Here is an 18,438-nt window from a genome sequence, read left to right as displayed (position 1 = left end):
CAGGACTGCCTTTGCTGTATTCCAGAGATTTTGAACAGTTGTGTTTTATTTTCATTGGTTTCCATGAATTTTTTTAATTCTTCTTTAATTTCCTGGTTGACCCATTCATTCCTTAGTAGGATGCTCTTTAGCCTCCATGTATTTGAGTTCTTTCCGACTTTCTTCTTGTGATTGAGTTCTAGTTTCAAATCATTGTGGTCTGAAAATATGCAAGGTATAATCCCAATCTTTTGGTACCTGTTGAGACCTGATTTGTGACCTAGGATGTGATCAATTCTGGAGAATGTTTCATGGCCACTAGAGAAGAATGTGTATTCTGTTGGTTTGGGATGGAATGTTCTGAATATGTCTGTGAAGTCCATTTGGTCCAGTGTGTCATTTAAAGTCTTTATTTCCCTGTTGATCTTTTGTTTAGATGATCTGTCCATTTCAGTCAGGGGGTGTTAAAGTCCCCCACTATTATTGTATTGCTGTCAATGTGTTTCTTCGCTTTTGTTATTAATTGCCTTATATAATTGGCTGCTCCCATGTTTGGGGCATATATATTTACAATTGTTAGATCTTTTCGTTGGATAGACCCTTAAGTAGGATATAGTGTCCTTCCTCATCTCTTATTACAGTCTTTGTTTTAAAATCTAATTTGTCTGATAGAAGGATTGCCACCTCAGCTTTCTTTTGGTGTCCATTAGCATGGTAAATGGTTTTCCACCCCCTCACTTTCAATCTGGGGGTGTCTTTGGGTCTAAAATGAGTCTCTTGCAGACAGCATATTGATGGGTCTTGTTTTTTAATCCAATCTGATAGCCTGTTTCTTTTGATTGGGGCATTTACCCCATTTACATTCAGGGTAACTATTGAAAGGTATGAATTTAGTGCCATTGTATTGCCTGTAAGGTGACCGTTACTGTATATTGTCTCTGTTTCTTTCTGATCTGTGCTGCTTTTAGTCTCTCTCTTTGCTTAGAGGACCCCTTTCAATATTTCTTGTAGTGCTGGTTTCGTGTTTGCAAATTCCTTTAGTTTTTGTTTGTCCTGGAAGATTTTTAGCTCTCCTTCAATTTTCAATGACAGCCTAGCTGGATATAGTATTCTTGGCTGCATATTTTTCTCGTTTAGTGCTCTGAAGATATCATGCCAGTCCTTTCTGGCCTTCCAGGTCTCTGTGGATAGGTCTGTTGCCAATCTAATGTTTCTACCATTGTAGGTTACATATCCCTTCTCCCGAGCTGCTTTCAGGATTTTCTCTTTGTCTCTGACACTCGTAAGTTTTACTATTAGATGTCGGCTTGTTGACCTATTTTTATTGATTTTGATAGGGGTTCTCTGTGCCTCCTGGATTTTGATGCCTGTTTCCTTCCTCACATTAGGGAAGTTCTCTGCTATTATTTGCTCCAATATAGCTTCTGCCCCTCTCTCTCTTTCTTCTTCTTCTGGGATCCCAATTATTCTAATGTTGTTTCGTCTTATCATATCGCTTATCTCTCGAGTTCTGCCCTCGTGATCCTGTAGTTGTTTCTCTCTCTTTTTCTCAGCCTCTTTATTTTCCATCATTTGGTCTTCTATATTGCTGATTCTCTCTTCTGCCTCATTTATCCTAGCAGTTAGTGCCCCCATTTTTTATTGCACCTCATTAATAGCCTTTTTGATTTCGACTTGGTTAGATTTTAGTTCTTTTATTTCTCCAGAATGGGTTTCTCTAATAATTTCCATGCTTTTTTCAAGCCCAGCTAGTATCTTTAAAGTCATGATTCTGAACTCTAGGTCCGACATCGTACTAATGTCCGTATTGAGTAGATCCCTGGCTGATGGTACTAACTCTTGTTCTTTTTGCTGAGGTGATTTGTCTTGTCATTTTGTCCAGAGGAGAACAGATGAATGAGAGAATAAAATGCTAACAGGTTAACAACGTCCCCAGCAATTATACTCTATGCAAATCAGAAAAGACCTGAAACCAGGGGAAAAGAAAGGGAAAGAAAGAAAAAAGAAAAAAAAAAACAAACCAAAAAGAAAAAGATTAAAAACTAAAACAGAACAATACAAAAAAACCCGAATATGATCAAATATGATCAGGCTAGTGCATAGATCAGTGCCACACACTAGATTTTGGGCATATTTTGGTCTGTTAGAAAAAAGTGCCTCCTAAAATTTTAAAGGAAGAAAGACTTATATATGTACAAAATAAGGGTTGATACAATGGATGGAACATGACTGTAAAGATGAAAATTATAAGATTTTATAAAAGGAATTGATATGATAAGAAGTTGTTTGAAAAAAGAAAGAAGATTTTTTTAATAAATGGGAGAGAATGTGATCAGCAGGAGACTAGAACAAAGCCCTACACTGGTGATTTAGGGTATACTGTGATCTGTTAGAAGAAACTGTATCTCAAAATTTTAAAGAGAGAACAACTTATATATATATATGCCCAAAATAAGGGTAACTACTATGAAGGGATAAAATATGACTCTAAAAATGAAAAATAAAAAATGTTTTTTTAAAAAAAGGGATTGATAAGATGTTGGTTGAAAAAGGGAAACAGAGAAATTAAAAAAAAACAGTTAAAAAAATTAACTTTGAAAAACTAATGAATCATGGTAAAAAAAACCCATGAATTCTATGTGCAGTATTCCCCGAGTGCTTGAGTTCTCCCGTTCTCCTTCATCAGTAAACTTGGTCTTGGCTTGTTGGCCGTTCGTGCTGATCCTCTGGGGCAGGGGCCTGTTGCCGTGGTTCCCAAATGTCTTTGCCAGAGGTGGAATTGCCCCGCCCTTGTCGGTCCGGGCTAAGCAAGCTGCTCAGGTTTGCTCTCAGGAGCTTTTGTTCCCTGCAAGCTCTTGGTACAGCTTTGGAGGACGACAGTGAAAATGGCGGTCTCCCAATCTCCGCCCCAGAGGAGGCAAGAACTTGGGGCTCCGCTCCCCAGAGAAAAGCAGCCAGTCACTCCCATGTTCCCGGTCTCCGGCCGCACTCCGTGCTCACCCAGCCTGTGACCGAGCGTTTTATCTCTGGCACCCGACCCCGTGTGGAGTCTCCAAACCCAGCAGATCCCTGAGGTATGCTCCCGCGCCGCTCCTCCCGGGGGAGGAAGGAGAGCCTCCCCGGCTCTGCCGCTTGTTGGGTCCCTGCTGGAGGAGCAGTGGCCCAACTGTGTCGCCAATCACAGTTTATGGCAACCCCGAGCTGAGAGCCCGCGCCTCGGCTCCGTCTCTGCAGCCAGCTTCCCTGCTCCAATACCTGGGAGCTCTGCCGCACTCAGGCACCCCCGGTCCTTCTGTGACCCCAAGGGTCCTGAGACCACATTGTCCCGCGAGGGTTCCACCCCCCGCTTAGCCACTGGAGCGACGTCCCTCCGTGGAGCCAACTTCTAAAAGTTCCGATTTTGTGCTCCGCGGCTCTATCACTTGCCAGAAGCGGCCGACGGAGGCCCCCTCCCCCGCCGTCTATCCTCCCGAATATCGCCTCGGATTCACTTCTCCGCACGTCCTACCTTCCAGTAAGTGGTCGCTTTTCTGTTCAGAGAGTTGTTGCTATTCTTTTCTTCGATCTCCTGTTGAGTTTGTAGGTGTTCAGAATGGTTTGATCCCTATTCAGCTGAATTCCTGAGACCAGACCAAATCCAGGTCTCCAACTACTCCGCCATCTTGCTCCGCCCCCCTAAACTTATTTATTTTTAATCAAATTTACTAATATTTTCTCACAATGTGAAAGATGCTCCTACCATGATCCAAATTAAAGCTCATCAAAAAATGCATTGTTTTACTTTTTTTTTTTTTTTTTTGCTATACATCTATAAAGATAGGTCATGGATTAACAGTTTCAACACCCAGATTTGGGTTCCAGTTGTGTTTACAAGCTATAGCATTTGTTCATCAAGACATCATGCTCAAGACATCCGTGGCTTTATTTGAAGATTTTTCCCTATCTCTGAAAATCTATGATTTCATGTGTCTCCAGCAATAGAAACCATAGTCCCTTCTCCTGGTGAATAATTAACGAAGAGACCCACAGTGCTGGACAGTTCATAAATGCTAGCATAAACTGGAGGAAAAACTTGGTGGAGCTAAATTTCACACCAGAATAAAAATCTGGAACCATTTTCAAAGGATGGTGAGCCACAGGACCATTTTTAACTTTGGATAAATGCAGAACTCTGCAAGAGTCTTAAACATGGTCAATACCTTTTTAAAAGGAAATAAAAAATAAGACATATGGCTCAGCAAGACCTAGTTATCATCTTTCCTGGGTTTAAAATTAAGAGCAATACTTAAAAGTTTTTTACACATGCAATGTATTATTCTTTATATTTTGGATTTGTCTTGTTAACTTTTAATTTTGACATTAGAAGGAGATATGTGTTATTTTTTAAGTGAAAATAGCTCTTTAGTTGACCAGATCTAAGAACCATCCAGGAACACATGGACCTTTGTGTCTCAGGGCCTAGGAACCTCTATGTAGATCTCAATACCTAGAAATCTCAAAAATATTGCTTATAAGTGTCTCTACTGTAGAGATACCAGCTTTGGTATTTCAGGTCCTAATAAATTACATATATTTGACCATGATCTAGCACTTGACAAGTTATGAATAAATAAATACTTTCCAGAGAGCCAATATCAACGATCCCTTCCTTCTCCTTTTCTAGGGACTGTTTCCATTGGTACAACAGTAGGAAAAAACATTCTTTTAGCTCTTCAGGGACATGCCCTTGGATTTTACAAATAATTTATACAAAAACTGCATGAGGAAAAATTCTGTATTTATCAAAATTATAATCAAAGACATAAAACTGTGTTGTCTTCTAGCCCTTATAAAAGGACCAACCCATATTGTGATGAGCACCAGGTGTTGTATGTTAAGTGTTGAATCACTAAATTGTATACCTAAAAGTAATATTACATTGTATGTTAAATAACTGGAATTTAAATAAAAACTTAAAAACAAACAAACAAACAAATATTTCCCTTCCTACAACCTTAACGTGAATCAACTTGGAATAAGTCATAGTTAATCTGTAGTTACTGAAGTAATCATGTTAAATCTAATTAGGGACATTAAGGTTGTCCCATATTAGAAGACTCTTTTCTTTGGTGGTCTTTCCATGTTTTATTGCTGGAGGCTGGAGTCATGTCTTACTCATTTCTCCATCCCCCACACAACACCTGCCACACAGTGCTTTGTAGACTGTCAGCAACCACTGAAAGTTTGTAGACTAAATCACGTGCACATACACAGAAAAAGCCATTTATCAGATTAATTATTCAAAACACTGGAGCTTCCTGATGCTCAATATTATAACCGGTAGCCATAAATTTTTTCTGTATAGTTTAAAACTCCTAATCTGTTCCTTCCCTTATTCTTTTCCTGTTTTGAAAAATATTTAGACAATATGACTATTAATGAATATTTTCTTTTGCACAATAATGAATTAAGTTTTCAGTAACAGTATCTGAAGGAGAAAAAATGAATTTGGGATGTTAACAAATAATGGCAGCATGGCTTGAAATGTCATGAAAGTATGCTGTCACTGACATATTGGCAATGAAGACTCAAGGCTCACCAATCCTAACATCTTGAATTAAATATCCAAAAATAAAGATAGGGTAATCCACTGCATTAGGAATGGTTGTTTAGGTGAGGCTCAAATGTGAGGTCCAATGAGACAGACATGATCTCTGTGGCCATTTTAAAAAAATGTTTATAGCAGCTTACACATGCAGTGTGATCGTAATTGCCAAAGAAGTATAAACTACCCAAATGTCCTTCAACTTTTCTATATTTAAACACTCTTCAGTACATTTATACAATAGAATACTACTGACCAACAAAAAGTAAATAAGTACTGACACATGCAACGACATGGATGAATATCAAATACGTTACGCCAAGTAGAAACAGCCAGCCTCAAAAGCCATAGAATGTGTGATTCCATTTATATGACATTCTGGGAAAGGCAACATTGTAGGAACAGAAAATGGATGTACCAGAAGATAGAGGTGAAGGAGAAGGGTCCAACAGAGGGTACAGGAGAGTTTCTGGGTGATGGAACTGTTCAATATCTTTTTAACTTTTTTATTATTTTAAAGATTGAGATATTTTTGGCATATAACATTATATTAGTTTTAGATGTACAACTGCAACCAAACTTTTCAGTATTTATCATAGTGTCTCAATCCCTGGAAGCCATTGTGTGGTCCTTCCCACATGGGGCCAAGTCCCTGCTTTATGCACAGGGGAGTCATGGCCCTTTTCACCTGGTCTACTGCCCTGGACATAGCAGGTGCTCAATAAATGAAAAACTGAATTGAATACACATGATTGTAAATCACAAAAGAAGTTTTCATTCATTCAGTCATTATAACAAACATTCCAGCTCTGTTTGGTTTGGAAGGTATTACTGCCTAATTACTGTTACTTTTTGTGGCAAAGAAGACTTTATAGTTGAGATTGGGTTAAGGTCCTTGAGGTAGGAAGAGCGCCTGGGTTATCCAGGTGGGCTGAATCTAATCAACGAACGCTTAGAGGGAGAAATCTCAGAAATGGTCAGAGGCAGCCACGATGGTGGAGCAATAGGCAGAGTGGCGCAATGAGAGGACCCCACACACTGATGGTGGCTTTGAAGGCTAAGGTGGAGTCATGAGCCAAGGAAGGCTGGCACCTCCAGGAACTGGAAAAGGAAAGGAAAGGGATTCTCCCCCAAAGCCTTTAGAAAGAACCGCAGCCCTGCCAACACCTTGATTTTAGTCCAGTGAGACCTGTGTCAGACGTCTGAACTACACAACAGTAAGATGGTACGTTTATTTTGTCTTAAGCTCTAAATTGGTGGTAATTTGTTATAGCATCAATAGGAAACTCATCCAAGTGGGAATAACCCAACTATTTGGCGATTTGATCCTGCTAAAGGATTCTCAGGGGCTTTGCCATTGCCATATTTCTGGAAGCATCAGTCTTTGTGAGGACTCTTCTATCTGGACAGGGCAAGATCCATGTTCTGGGGCTCTCTTCTGGGGATGGAAAAATCAAATCCTTTCACAACTGCATAATGAATAGTAAGCTATATTATTTTAACATCTGCTTGGAAGTGAGTACAGGATGCTTCCCATGGGAGGAGGGGTGTAGCATACAGTAGGGTCAAGACGTCTGTGATTGAGATCTGGTCTCACCACTAGCTAGCTGAGTGACTTTGGGGACATCACTCTTCTGTTTGGGTTTCACCTACCTTCTTCTGTGAAATTAGTAGGTCTAGAAAGCTTTTAAAGGTCTCTTTCATCTCTGAAATTAAGAGTTTCTAGGAAGGCTGGTGGAGAATGCCTACTGATGCTTTCAAATGTCACAGAAATAATCAACATGCATCATTCAACTGCCATGGGTGTTGAATATGGTTTATTTCTCTGAATTGATACATATATAGAATTATTTATAGAGAAAAATCACATTTACTCTATTTTAAAGACTAACGAATAAGATTCACAATGTTCTCATGAACAAGTTCTAGTACTTTTACAAAAGTTTGCCTTAATCTGAGTTATTTTTATCAGCCAAGCTATGTTTACTCTCCCCATACACAGTATGGTGTGAAAGAAGTACTGGGCTGTTGGTAGTCTTCTAGGTAGCTCCTTTCTTTACTTAGTCCTACTTCAGACTCATGGAAAATTATCCTAATTCCATTTTTCCTTTTAAAATATTTGCATTGCCACTAAAACCAAAAGGTCAAAGCCTAACCATTCAAGTGAGAGCAGACATGCAACTCTAGCACTGTCAGAAGAGATTTGGATCTCCTTGTCAGGAATGACATTTGAGTCAAGTTATGAAGCATATAAGTGAGGGAAGTTTTCATGACTTTCTAGTCACACTTTGGAAAAGCATTAGCCAGCCTGATTGGCATGTTATTCATGAGGCTTGGCCAGGAATGACCTTTGAGGAAGGATAAAAAGATCAATTTTACTGTTAAACGTGAAGACTTTTAATGATATGTTAATTAAATAGATCATTCCTATTACATTATATGGGTGCTTCCATGTGCCCTAGTGCTGACCCTTTGCTCCCATTACCTACCACTTATAGCGGTCCCCCTTATTTCTCTTCTATCCACTGACTCATTCATTTGTTCATGCATTAAGCACCGACTTGGTCCCAAGTAGTGTTTCGGGTGGAGGCAGCCCGGGAAATCTACAGTGAGGAGGAAGAGTGGGTTGGAGGTGGGACAGAAGGGCAGTGAACAAGGTCCTTTGAGGTGCAGGAGGATGTAGCGTCCTCCAGGAACTGAAGAAGGTCAATATGGTCGGAGCTTAGAGTTCAAGGAGACAGAGTGAAAGGTGATAGCCTTTCACCAAGGATCTCACCAGCCCTTTTCCCATTGAACTTTAGGCTGCTCTTTTTATGTGCCCCCCCCACTTCCCTTCCCATCTCCAGCACATCTTAACCAGCAGCAATAGTTGTATTAACAACAGGAGCATCATGGCGTCAATGCTCCCCCCCTCCACTCTCCTTCCTCTGCCAGGGGCTTTCCAAACACTGTCACATTGGATGCCCACAACTACCCTATGTGGCAGATACTACTGTCATCTGCCACCCACAACCCCTCTATATTTTCTTCTACTAAACGGTCTCCATTTTTTTCAATCATTTTTCACATGACATAGTCTGATATCCTCTCATCCTCTTAGGAATGCCCATAAGATCATGCTCCAGTTCACCTCTGTCTACTAAGGTATAGAGACAATGACAATGGAAGGACCCTGGTTTTCTCAGATTGCTAAGGCTGTCCTCTCATTCTGAAAACCCTATTTCTATGAATACATATGGACATGCAATGAAAATGTTTTTGAGGAACCAATTCACATTTTGGATTCATACCGAATTTAACATTGATGAAGACCTCTAACTTTTCCAACCCTATGGTGCTGTTCTGCCATGCCTCCATCTGTACCTGGTGATTTTGTTGTGGCGATGCATATGGGATGATAACCTTCTGGAATATATTTGCATTAAAGTGGGTGCATGCCTCCAGCTTCCACCTTACCTCTCAGTCACACCAGGCAAGATGAAGAACATCCAGAAGTGAATTCCAAACACAAGAATGACCTGAAAAATGACCTTTCCCAGCACAGTCTTCCTGAGGTATAGGGCTCGGTCCACCACCATAGTTCCAAACTGAATGAGGACCATCACCAAAAATGGCCCAGGAACCTGGTCCTCCGACAGTGAAGAGGTGATGTCTGCTGCTGCTGAGTGTTTCTGGGAAGGAAACAACAGGCTCAGGCACAAGTGGCATTTCACAAGACAGTATCACTCTTGCTCACTGGATGAATGGTGTCCTTTGCCCCCAACCTACCCCGAAGGCCCAGAAGCCAAAGACGATGATGACAAAGTCAACAGTGTCAGCCAGGAACATGAGCACATACACGTCGGTCACAGCACTGTAGTCTGGGTGGATGAGGTTGTAGAAGAACTGTCTGATGGGCACATATATTTGCAGAGTCCTGCAAAATAGAGACCCCCAGCACTTGCTTCAGGAGGGGCGGGATGGGAGGAATGACCAGACACCACCATCATTCCATTCCTCTGCATCCCTCTCTCCAAGCAGGTCACACCTCCCTCTTCAGCCTCAGCAGAGTCTGCTGTGGGTGGTTCCTGCTCTAACAGAGAGTAGACAAATTCATTGCCAAGAAAGGCACTATAGCCCTTTTTGCTGATGAGACCACAGGCCTCTTCTCTTGCTTGAAGCATAACAGTGGTCTCAAGTCCTAGAAATGAGGCGCTGGGTTTGTCACCTGATTCATCAACTCCCTGTCTGGGAGGCCCTGAGCACGCCACTTAGTTATCTGTGTTTTTGTTTCCTCTATTGTAAACCTTGGGTAAGAAGCAGACCTGAGACTCAGGGCTGGGGTGAGAATTATATGGGACTACATGGCAGTGCTTAGACCTGGAGTCTGACCCGAGCACCAAGGACACATTAGGTAGCCCCTGCTCTTCCCCTTTTTGGGTCCTGTGCCCCTCCTGGTTCCCAGGTAGTGCCTTGGGCTTTTAACTGCACCTTGTTCTGTCCAGCGTCTGCCTTCAATTCAAGGCCATGTTCAGGTTGGATGGCGCTCCTGGTCTCAGAGCCCACATCCAGGGCCAGCCCTGCTCAACCTCCTCCATTCCCATTGCTCAAGAGCTGCCTATGTCCCTGGCACTTGGGTGGGTGGTGGGAGAGTGCATTTTGCTGGAGACCAGCTATGTGATGTTGAACCTCAGTTTCCCCTCTCTAGGATGAGAGTGTTTCTCTAAGTCCCTTCCAACTCTGACATCATACACCTCTCCGTCTGGTTGGACGTTAGCATGATGATGCTTGGAAATACATACCAGGAGTCCTTGAAATCATTTATTCTATTCAAAAAGGAAAACTATGTTTATAAATGTAATGGATATAAAAATGAATCACACAGAAAAGTGATTTTTAAAAGCAACACATCCCCTCACACCTGTTAGAATGGTAATCAGCACAAACACAAGAAATAACAGGTGTTGGTGAGGATGTGGAAAGAAGGGAACCCTCGTGCACTGTTGGTGGGAATGTAAATTGGTGCAGTCATGGTGGAAAACAATATGGAGGCTCCCCCCAAAATTAACAATAGAACTATCATATGATACAGCAATTCCACTTCTGGGTGTTTATCTGAAGGAAATGAAAACTACTAACTCAAAAAGATATCTGTACCCTAGGTTCAGTGCAGCATTATTTACAATAGCCAAGACAGGGAAGCAGCCTAAGTGTCCATTGATGGATGAATGGATAACAGAAATATGGTGTGTGTGTACACACACACACAACACGGCATATAATGAAATATATAATATATGGAACAAGTCAGAGAAAATCCGATAACATATGATCTCACTAATACATGGAATCTAAAAAGAAAAATCAAAACCAAAACCCCTTCCTCATAGAGACAGAGAACAAATTGATGGTTGCCAGAAGTGGGGGCTGGGCAAAATGGGTGAAGGGAATCAAAGCATACAAACTTCCCTTTATAAAATAAGTTAGTCCTGGGGATGTAATGTACAGCATGGTGACTGCAGTTAATTAATCTGTACTGTACATTAACCTTAAATATTCTCATCATAAGAAAAAATTTTTATAACTATATGTGGTGTTGAATGTGAACTACACTATTGTGGTGATCATTCCACAACATACGCATATTATCAAATCATTATGTTGTACACCTGAACTTAACCTAATGTTATATATGTCAATTATATCTCCATTAAGAACAATACAATAATGGGCCATTTTCTTCTGCTTACACAGATGATGTCTGTGATATGAGAAGTAACTTCTCTACTCTTTAGCCCTGGTTTATATGAAACAATTGATACCAGCTCCCTGGCCCTAAAATAAAACACACCATCCAAGTGTCTTCAAGCACTCACTTCTTTATGGTAAATGCTTTTGCTTTGATTAAATGTTCTTGAAGCTTTTCCATATAAAGTTCCCTTTTGCTTTTCTGCTTGATGCTTAAAACACTGCTTCCTTTTTGACTGCTGTTCCGGGTGCTTGTGCTGCCTAGAAATAAAAAGAAACCAAGATGCGCTGAGTTACGGGTTTGTTGACATGAATACCGCAGAAGCCCTTGGAACCCACATGGCAGAGGGATGGCTTGAAGCGGATTTAGAAGGTGAGTATACACAGGTGCCTGTAAGAACAGTGACTGAGGACTTGGAATCTGCAGTTTCAACTCTGCCTCCACAGTAAAATGCATCTGTGGGCTTCTACACCCAACACTGGCTCTTCCTGGGGTTGTTATGTGATCTTTATCCCCGGAAGAAAGAGACTAGAGGTGCTAACTGGGGCCCCAGGTTGTGGGAGTTCCAGATTGGGTCCATGACCCATGTTTTTTTCATGTCCAGATTTCTCTAACTGTAAAATGAATATTGGAAGACTAAAAGGTGTATTCTGAAGATGAATATGCAGGTGTTTGGAAAGCTTTAGGCATTAGCACTGTAAATACAAAAACCCAATTTCTCCAAGAGCGGCAACTGTCGGGCCTATCTATCTGCTGATGATACTCACTAGTTAGTACGAAATGAACAACTAGAGTATAAATAGATGGCTTTGCTAAAAGTTCCCTTGATTGAATCTAAAAATATTTTCAAAATAAAATGTGATCTATAGCATTCTGGACACACCCAGCAGAATTCTCTGGATATGACTTAAAAACTAGCATGTGCCCACACGGGCAGTGTCCTAGCCACTTTTCACAATTACCTGAAGTCTTTGTCCTGGGAAGGAATCAGACATTTTGAAGAATGATGTGACTGCCCCAGGTCACACAGCTGAGCCAGGATCTGACCTCGGGTCTGTCTGATTTCAAAGTACTTTCTTCTCATATCACAACATCTGTCTCCTTGATAGCACCCAATAAACACCCCTGCCCAAGACCCAGACCCACTAGAACCAGAACAACCAGAAAACTCAGGAGTTATTCTAGCCTAAGTATATCATGTGACAGATACCTCTTTTGGACCTGTTGGAAGAAAAGCTGGATCTGGGGGATATCTGGGAGCTGCTTCCTGATCGCTTTCTCCGGATGGCGGTGGGCTGCTCCGGGAAGGATACATGTACCGACTCTGCCGATGTGGCCAGGTTGATGGATTTCAGAGAATCGGAGGAGGCTCTTCTGCCACGACTGAGGGAGAGCTCATCATCTGACTCTTCCTTGTCTGTGCCACTGTCGGTTATGTCATCTTCATCCCACAAGCCATGGCACTGAGAAAGCATAAGGGACAACTCAGGGGGCCGTTCCAAGGGAGGGAGCTATATTCTGCCCTACAGTATCACATCCCCCATGATTAGAAAGCCAAACATGAGATATGGTGACTATAGTTGGTGACACTGTATTATGTAACTGACATGTGCTAAAAGAGTTAGAATTTAAATGTTCTCACCAAAAAAAGAAAAAAAAAAAGGAAAAGAACACAAACACATGTGGGAGGTGATGGGTGGTAATTAGCTCCATGGAAGGGGTCCTTTCACAGTGTATCTGTAAATCACATCACCACGGCACGTTCACGGCATGTTCACATCACACTTTAAATCTACTACAATTTTTTGTCATTCATACTGCAGTAAAGCAGACAAAGGATTAGAAAACCAATGGATTCTAGGAAAGCTTATTATCTAGATGCTTATGATGGTTCCAGTAGAGTGAGGATGAGTGGGTGCAGATCAAAAGAGTTTGGCTAATTAACTGACAAATGGAGGCAGATGATGTTTGGCAGACGGAGTAAGGGTGGAATTAGAATCACTTGACTTGCTCCTGAGTGAAAGCACTTTCTAGAACATATTTCTCTGTGCTTACAAGTAACATTTTAAATATCAGTGGGTGAATTTAGCCCCACCGCACCATGTTCACCAAGTATCTATACTTGGATAATGATGCTGCCCTTCCCTCAACCTACACAGTAAGATGTGAACCCCTGGATCACCGATGGCTGAGTCAGGAACAGAGCAGCAAATACTTTACCCAAAAAATGTTGGTTCTTATATAAGACAGAGATTATGATGCACTCTGCAGAGTCTGGATTTTGCTTCAAAGAATGAGCAAAAGGGGCTGGTAGGACAGACAGGAGGAAGGACAGCAGAAGAGGCTGAGAAAAACCAGGGACCTTGCTGGTGCAAGATGCTGCCTGGACAGCAAATCCCCCTTCCAATGAACTTGCTGCTGCTGCTCGAAGCTCCTCAGTAAGCCCACTGCCTTCTGGGTTCCCAGACTGCCAGGCTATGCATTTATTCCTTAAGACCTTGCCCAGTCCTTCCTTTGACACAGGCTGTAGAGGATAAGAGCTCTAAGCCAATTTGCCAAAATTCAGTTGGTCAAAAAATAACTTGGAGAATGATCAATTCATTAAAAGAAAAAGTCACCTAATTCACAGACTATTCTTAAATATTAATAGATATATTGTTTCTAAAAGATTCAATGGATGCTATTCTTATAGCAAGCATTTGAGATTTTCATGAGATTTTTCAACTACTATTGATTTCTTTTAAATCATTTATTTTCTTTTAAATTATTTTAAAAGTTGTTTCTTTTGCCAACATTTGAACATACTTAGATTCTTTTACTACTTTCATAGTAGCATATTTGTTAGTTATTTCTTCCAATTATTTAGAAAATTTCTAGCAACTTGTATCAAATAGGATGGTTTTAGCCACTTTTGAAATTTCCATACAGTTTGAGCTGTTTGGTTTCCATAGCAGCATTGTTTAATAGGTTTCCAAAGCTGTAGGGTAGTTTTGTCTTCTTATGAAAAGATTTGTCATCCCCAAAACTATTTTTCATATCATTAGCCAAAATTTCAGCATAATAGTACCTCAAATACATTCACCATATATATGAAATTTTCTAAGAAGAAATCAGAGTAATCAATATGAAACACCAAAATTTTGTTTATTGTATGCTTTAAATATGCAATTATAGCTCTTAAACCATTTAAATATTAATGAAAAGGCAGCAAAAATGCCTAAAGATTTATAAAAATTTTTAATTGATTTTTTATTTATTTTTATTTATTTTTTAAGATTTTATTTATTTATTCATGAGAGACAGAGAGAGAGAGAGAGAGAGAAGCAGAGGGAGAAGCAGGCTTCCCCACTGAGCAGGGAGCCTGATGAGGGACTCAATCCCAGGACCCTGGGATCATGACCTGAGCCGAAGGCAGACGCTTAACCATCTGAGCCACCCAGGTGCCCTTGATTTTTTATTTTTAGCTTAAAAAAATTTTTTTTTAGAGAGTGTGAGCAGCAGGGGTGGGGCATAGGGAGAGGGAGAGAGGCTCCATGCCCCACGCAGAGCCGGATGCAGGGCTCAGTCTCACGACCCTGAGATCATGACCTGAACTGAAATCAAGAGGCAAACGCTTAACCAACTGAGCCACCCAGGTGCCCCCACAAACTTTTTAAATGATGCACAAAAGTTGCAAGAGAGTTCTGAAGTGACCCAATCTATATGATCATGTCTTTTTTTTAAAAAATTGAGGTGCAATTGACATACAACATAATACTACCATGTCTTAAATGCAGAAATTTAAACTTTAATTTCTAGAACTAAAGAAATAATGTTAATATATTTGTTAATATATTCATAACAAGAATTAGTAAACTGTATGAATTCAGGTAATTTACCAGAAGAACTGGAAATTTTAGCCAAATTCAATTTTGGCTAACTGGTTTCCATGGATAATATACTTTTACAAACCCACCACACCCCTGTGACCCAGGTAAGCCTCCCCCTGAGTGGAGGGTCAGGGACTGGCACATTTTGCAAGGTGGTGAAGACAGAGTGAAGATCCTGACCAAGGTGTATGCAGAGGAAGCCCAGTTTGAAATAGCATACTGAGTAGGACAGAAGTCGAACACATTGTTACATATGTCTGTATGTGTGTGTTTGTATATTAACTTATGTCAGCTTGTTCTAAAAAGGAACTAATAAAGATACTACTTGATAAAATGAATTTGAAATATTTTATAAAAGGAGACAGGTTAAAATAAGAGAAGTAAGGTAGTGACAACTGGCAAATTGATACATAAAATGTATATTATGCAGCAATTTCTAATTTTTAGAGTTGAGTAGTGTATTTGCAAGCTTAGCTAATAGTTCACAGTGTGCAAGAAGAAAAACCCACATGGTTTTTCAGGGGGATGACAAGAGTTGCTGAACGTGAGACAGACCATCCTGTAAACAGGTCTTGCCAGAGTAGTGTAATGAATGGCTTTCTCAACAATAAGCTTACAAGAAGCACAGCTTTGGGCTTCACGCAACCATTTAATGTATGGTCTCTCACTAAAACTAATAGTTTCATGACAAGAAGTATCCAACAAAAGCAATTCTACTAAAAGAAGGTAGGCAGAAGTTGGAATCGAGATGAGAGGCAATATGATCTGCCCTAAATTGTAGCTCTCTGGTGTTCTGGCTTAAACAAGGAGAATTTAGTGTATTAAGCATGAAGACATTGCACACCATCCAAGCAATTCCCACAAATATGGATTAAGTATGATATGTTCATAATAGAAGTAGAAATATGGGGGAATTTTCTTCCAAATTTATAACAAGTTCCATTATTGAGCACATAGTGTTAGAGAAAATGTCCACTAAATGAACAAGAGCTGCTAAAGAAAGAAAAAGAGCATAAAAGTAGATGCACTCAATGGCCCCCTGGCCTCATGACCAATACTAATGTTCAGGTTCTCCAGGGATATCACAGGTGGCTGCAATTATCAATATGTGCTGGTCAGGTATTAATGTGCCATACCTTCAAAATTGACCGATGGAAGAAAAGAGCCAGGAGCTGAATGAGATCGTAAAGGACATAACCTTCTTTCTTTTCCACTCCTATGATATTAGGTGGGTGGTAAGGTTTATCTTTGTTCAATTCCACATTCTTGTTCCAGGGAAAGAACCCAAATTGGAAGAAATACTTGACCACAATTGCCACCTACACACGGATGATGGAAATTAAAAAAAAAAAAAAAACTTCTTTTAAAAATGGCTATATATAAAAAACAGTGATTTAAAAAATTTAAAGATCATTTCATAATTTTGATGATAAGAATGAACATAATTATGTGGAATAATAACATCATCCTTCTCACATGGACTTTAGACCAAGAGTAATATTTTACTCTTGTGAGTGCCTCTGATTGCAGATACATGAGGGTCAGTCCGGTTACTCACAACACCTACTTAAATGATTTTCTCTATTTTTGAGGAGTTGTCTAATTTATACTGACTTAATGAGATATTTATATAGTTATTCGGCTATTAAAATATGGTAATGAGGAAAACCTTGAACAAAAAGAAGTTTATATTTTATGTATTTCTTTGATTTGTAATCTATCTGAGCATCTCAGGCAGTTTCGATGCCTATTTTCACTTTCCTCTGATCTCTTTCTTCTCACGATTTTATTGTTCCCTGGAAGTTCTCCTCAAGAAGAAATAAAGTAAATAAAACAAAGACTTGCCAGTTGTGGTGACTAGTTCAGGGTATAAATATTGTAGAGAGGTGGTTTGCGACAAAGACACATGAGAAATTTGATGTGCCTCATTTAAGCATCCCTCTAACATTTGTGTCACCAGAGGATAATTACAATATATGTAATTCATCAATAAAAATATTTCAAAAGTCCTCTTTTGACCCAGAGTCTCATTGTACCTCTTCTCCCGTCTCTCTCCTTCTTACAGTCAAGCTTCTGCGAAGAACAGTCCTGTGTTCCTTATCATCTGAGCAGCACCATCACATCCCGGATACCAGAACAGAAACCTGAAGACCATCCTTGACTTTCCCTTCTCACTCACACCCCAAACTGTTTTAGTCTCTTACTAGAACTTCTCATTTACCCATTCATCTTCAGCCTCATTGCCGTTGGGTCAGTTCACATCCTCTGACCTCTCACCTAGACAGTTTCCCAGCTGGTCTCCATGCCTTCACATGATTTCATTTTGTGTAAAACCTTGGTAAAGACAAGCATTACTGGGTCATGCCTCTGCTCAAATATTTCCATACCAGGGGGAGAAAGTCCTGAGCATAAACCCTGTTGACATTCCCAAGATCCTGCTACTGTGCTGTCCACTCACAGCCTGCCTTCCAGCCATTGCAAGCCACCTGTCATTCCTGGCACATGCTACAGTGTCATATGCCTGTGTTTCTTTGCATGGGTTATTCCCAAAGACTTGCAGGTCCCTTTGCTTTCCATTCTTTGGTGACCTTACATTCATCCCTCAAGACGCAGGTCCAAGATGTCTTCCATTGAGAAGTTGCCATGATAGCCTCTCTCCACTCCACTCAGCCTGCATGAGGCACAGTATCCATCTCTCTTGTATACTCTAATGCAGTTTTGTGTCATATTACAGGGCAGTTCTTTGTTTACAACATATGTTTGCCACATTAGTCTGTGAGCCATTGAGAAACAGAAAAACAACTTAAAAAAAAACCAAACTTATTGTCCTTTTCTCATGCCTAGAACAGTTCTAGGGTTTTCTTTTCAGTTCTAGGGTTTTGGCACATAGTCTAAGTTGTAGAGTGAATTAACATCAACTTAATTTTCCACTTTCTCACTCCTTGGTGTGATGGAGAAAATGGAGAACCCAGTTTAACTTAACTAGGAAGAGTTTCTTTTATGATGAAAGCTACATATAAGTAGCTCTTGTTCCCTTTTCTAAGTTCTTAGTACGTGCCCTTCTTCCACTTCTAGGTTAGAAACTCCCTCACTCAAAGGTGTTAGAGAGAACAGACCCATTCCCCAAATAGAAAGTCATTTATGTCCCAGATCACAAAGTGATGTAGTGGAAGTAATACTTAAAAATGATTACTTTGGCAAGATTGTGATGGACAGCCTACTTAAAATAATAGATATGTATTTGGCTTTACATCTTTTATTTTTATAAGCATTTAAAT

General features: G+C 40.3%; 1 protein-coding gene and 1 long non-coding RNA gene across 2 annotated transcripts in view; one reads left to right on the top strand and one right to left on the bottom strand.

The window, feature by feature from the left end:
• LOC141371676 (uncharacterized) overlaps positions 1-17,447 on the top strand; it is a 66,020-nt gene extending 48,573 nt beyond the window's left edge. The window contains exons 3-4 of the long non-coding RNA XR_012376796.1: positions 11,556-11,663; positions 17,226-17,447. This is a non-coding gene — a long non-coding RNA (uncharacterized lncRNA). The remainder of the gene's footprint in view (positions 1-11,555; positions 11,664-17,225) is intronic.
• The window catches only part of PIEZO2 (piezo type mechanosensitive ion channel component 2), a 541,878-nt gene that overhangs the window by 22,395 nt on the left and 501,045 nt on the right, over positions 1-18,438 (bottom strand). Inside the window, exons 41-45 of the mRNA XM_073888032.1 lie at positions 16,297-16,479; positions 12,502-12,754; positions 11,419-11,551; positions 9,332-9,479; positions 9,020-9,234 (exon numbers count right to left, since the gene is read on the bottom strand). Coding sequence (XP_073744133.1) covers positions 9,020-9,234; positions 9,332-9,479; positions 11,419-11,551; positions 12,502-12,754; positions 16,297-16,479 — 932 coding nt within the window. The remainder of the gene's footprint in view (positions 1-9,019; positions 9,235-9,331; positions 9,480-11,418; positions 11,552-12,501; positions 12,755-16,296; positions 16,480-18,438) is intronic.

Source organism: Callorhinus ursinus, unplaced genomic scaffold (genome assembly GCF_003265705.2).
Source record: "Callorhinus ursinus isolate GAN/ISIS: 27379988/994484 unplaced genomic scaffold, GSC_fseal_2.0 scaffold86, whole genome shotgun sequence".
NCBI lineage: Eukaryota > Metazoa > Chordata > Mammalia > Carnivora > Otariidae > Callorhinus > Callorhinus ursinus.
Note: the sequence above shows the minus strand (reverse complement) of the source record. Positions and strands in the feature narration are given on the sequence as shown.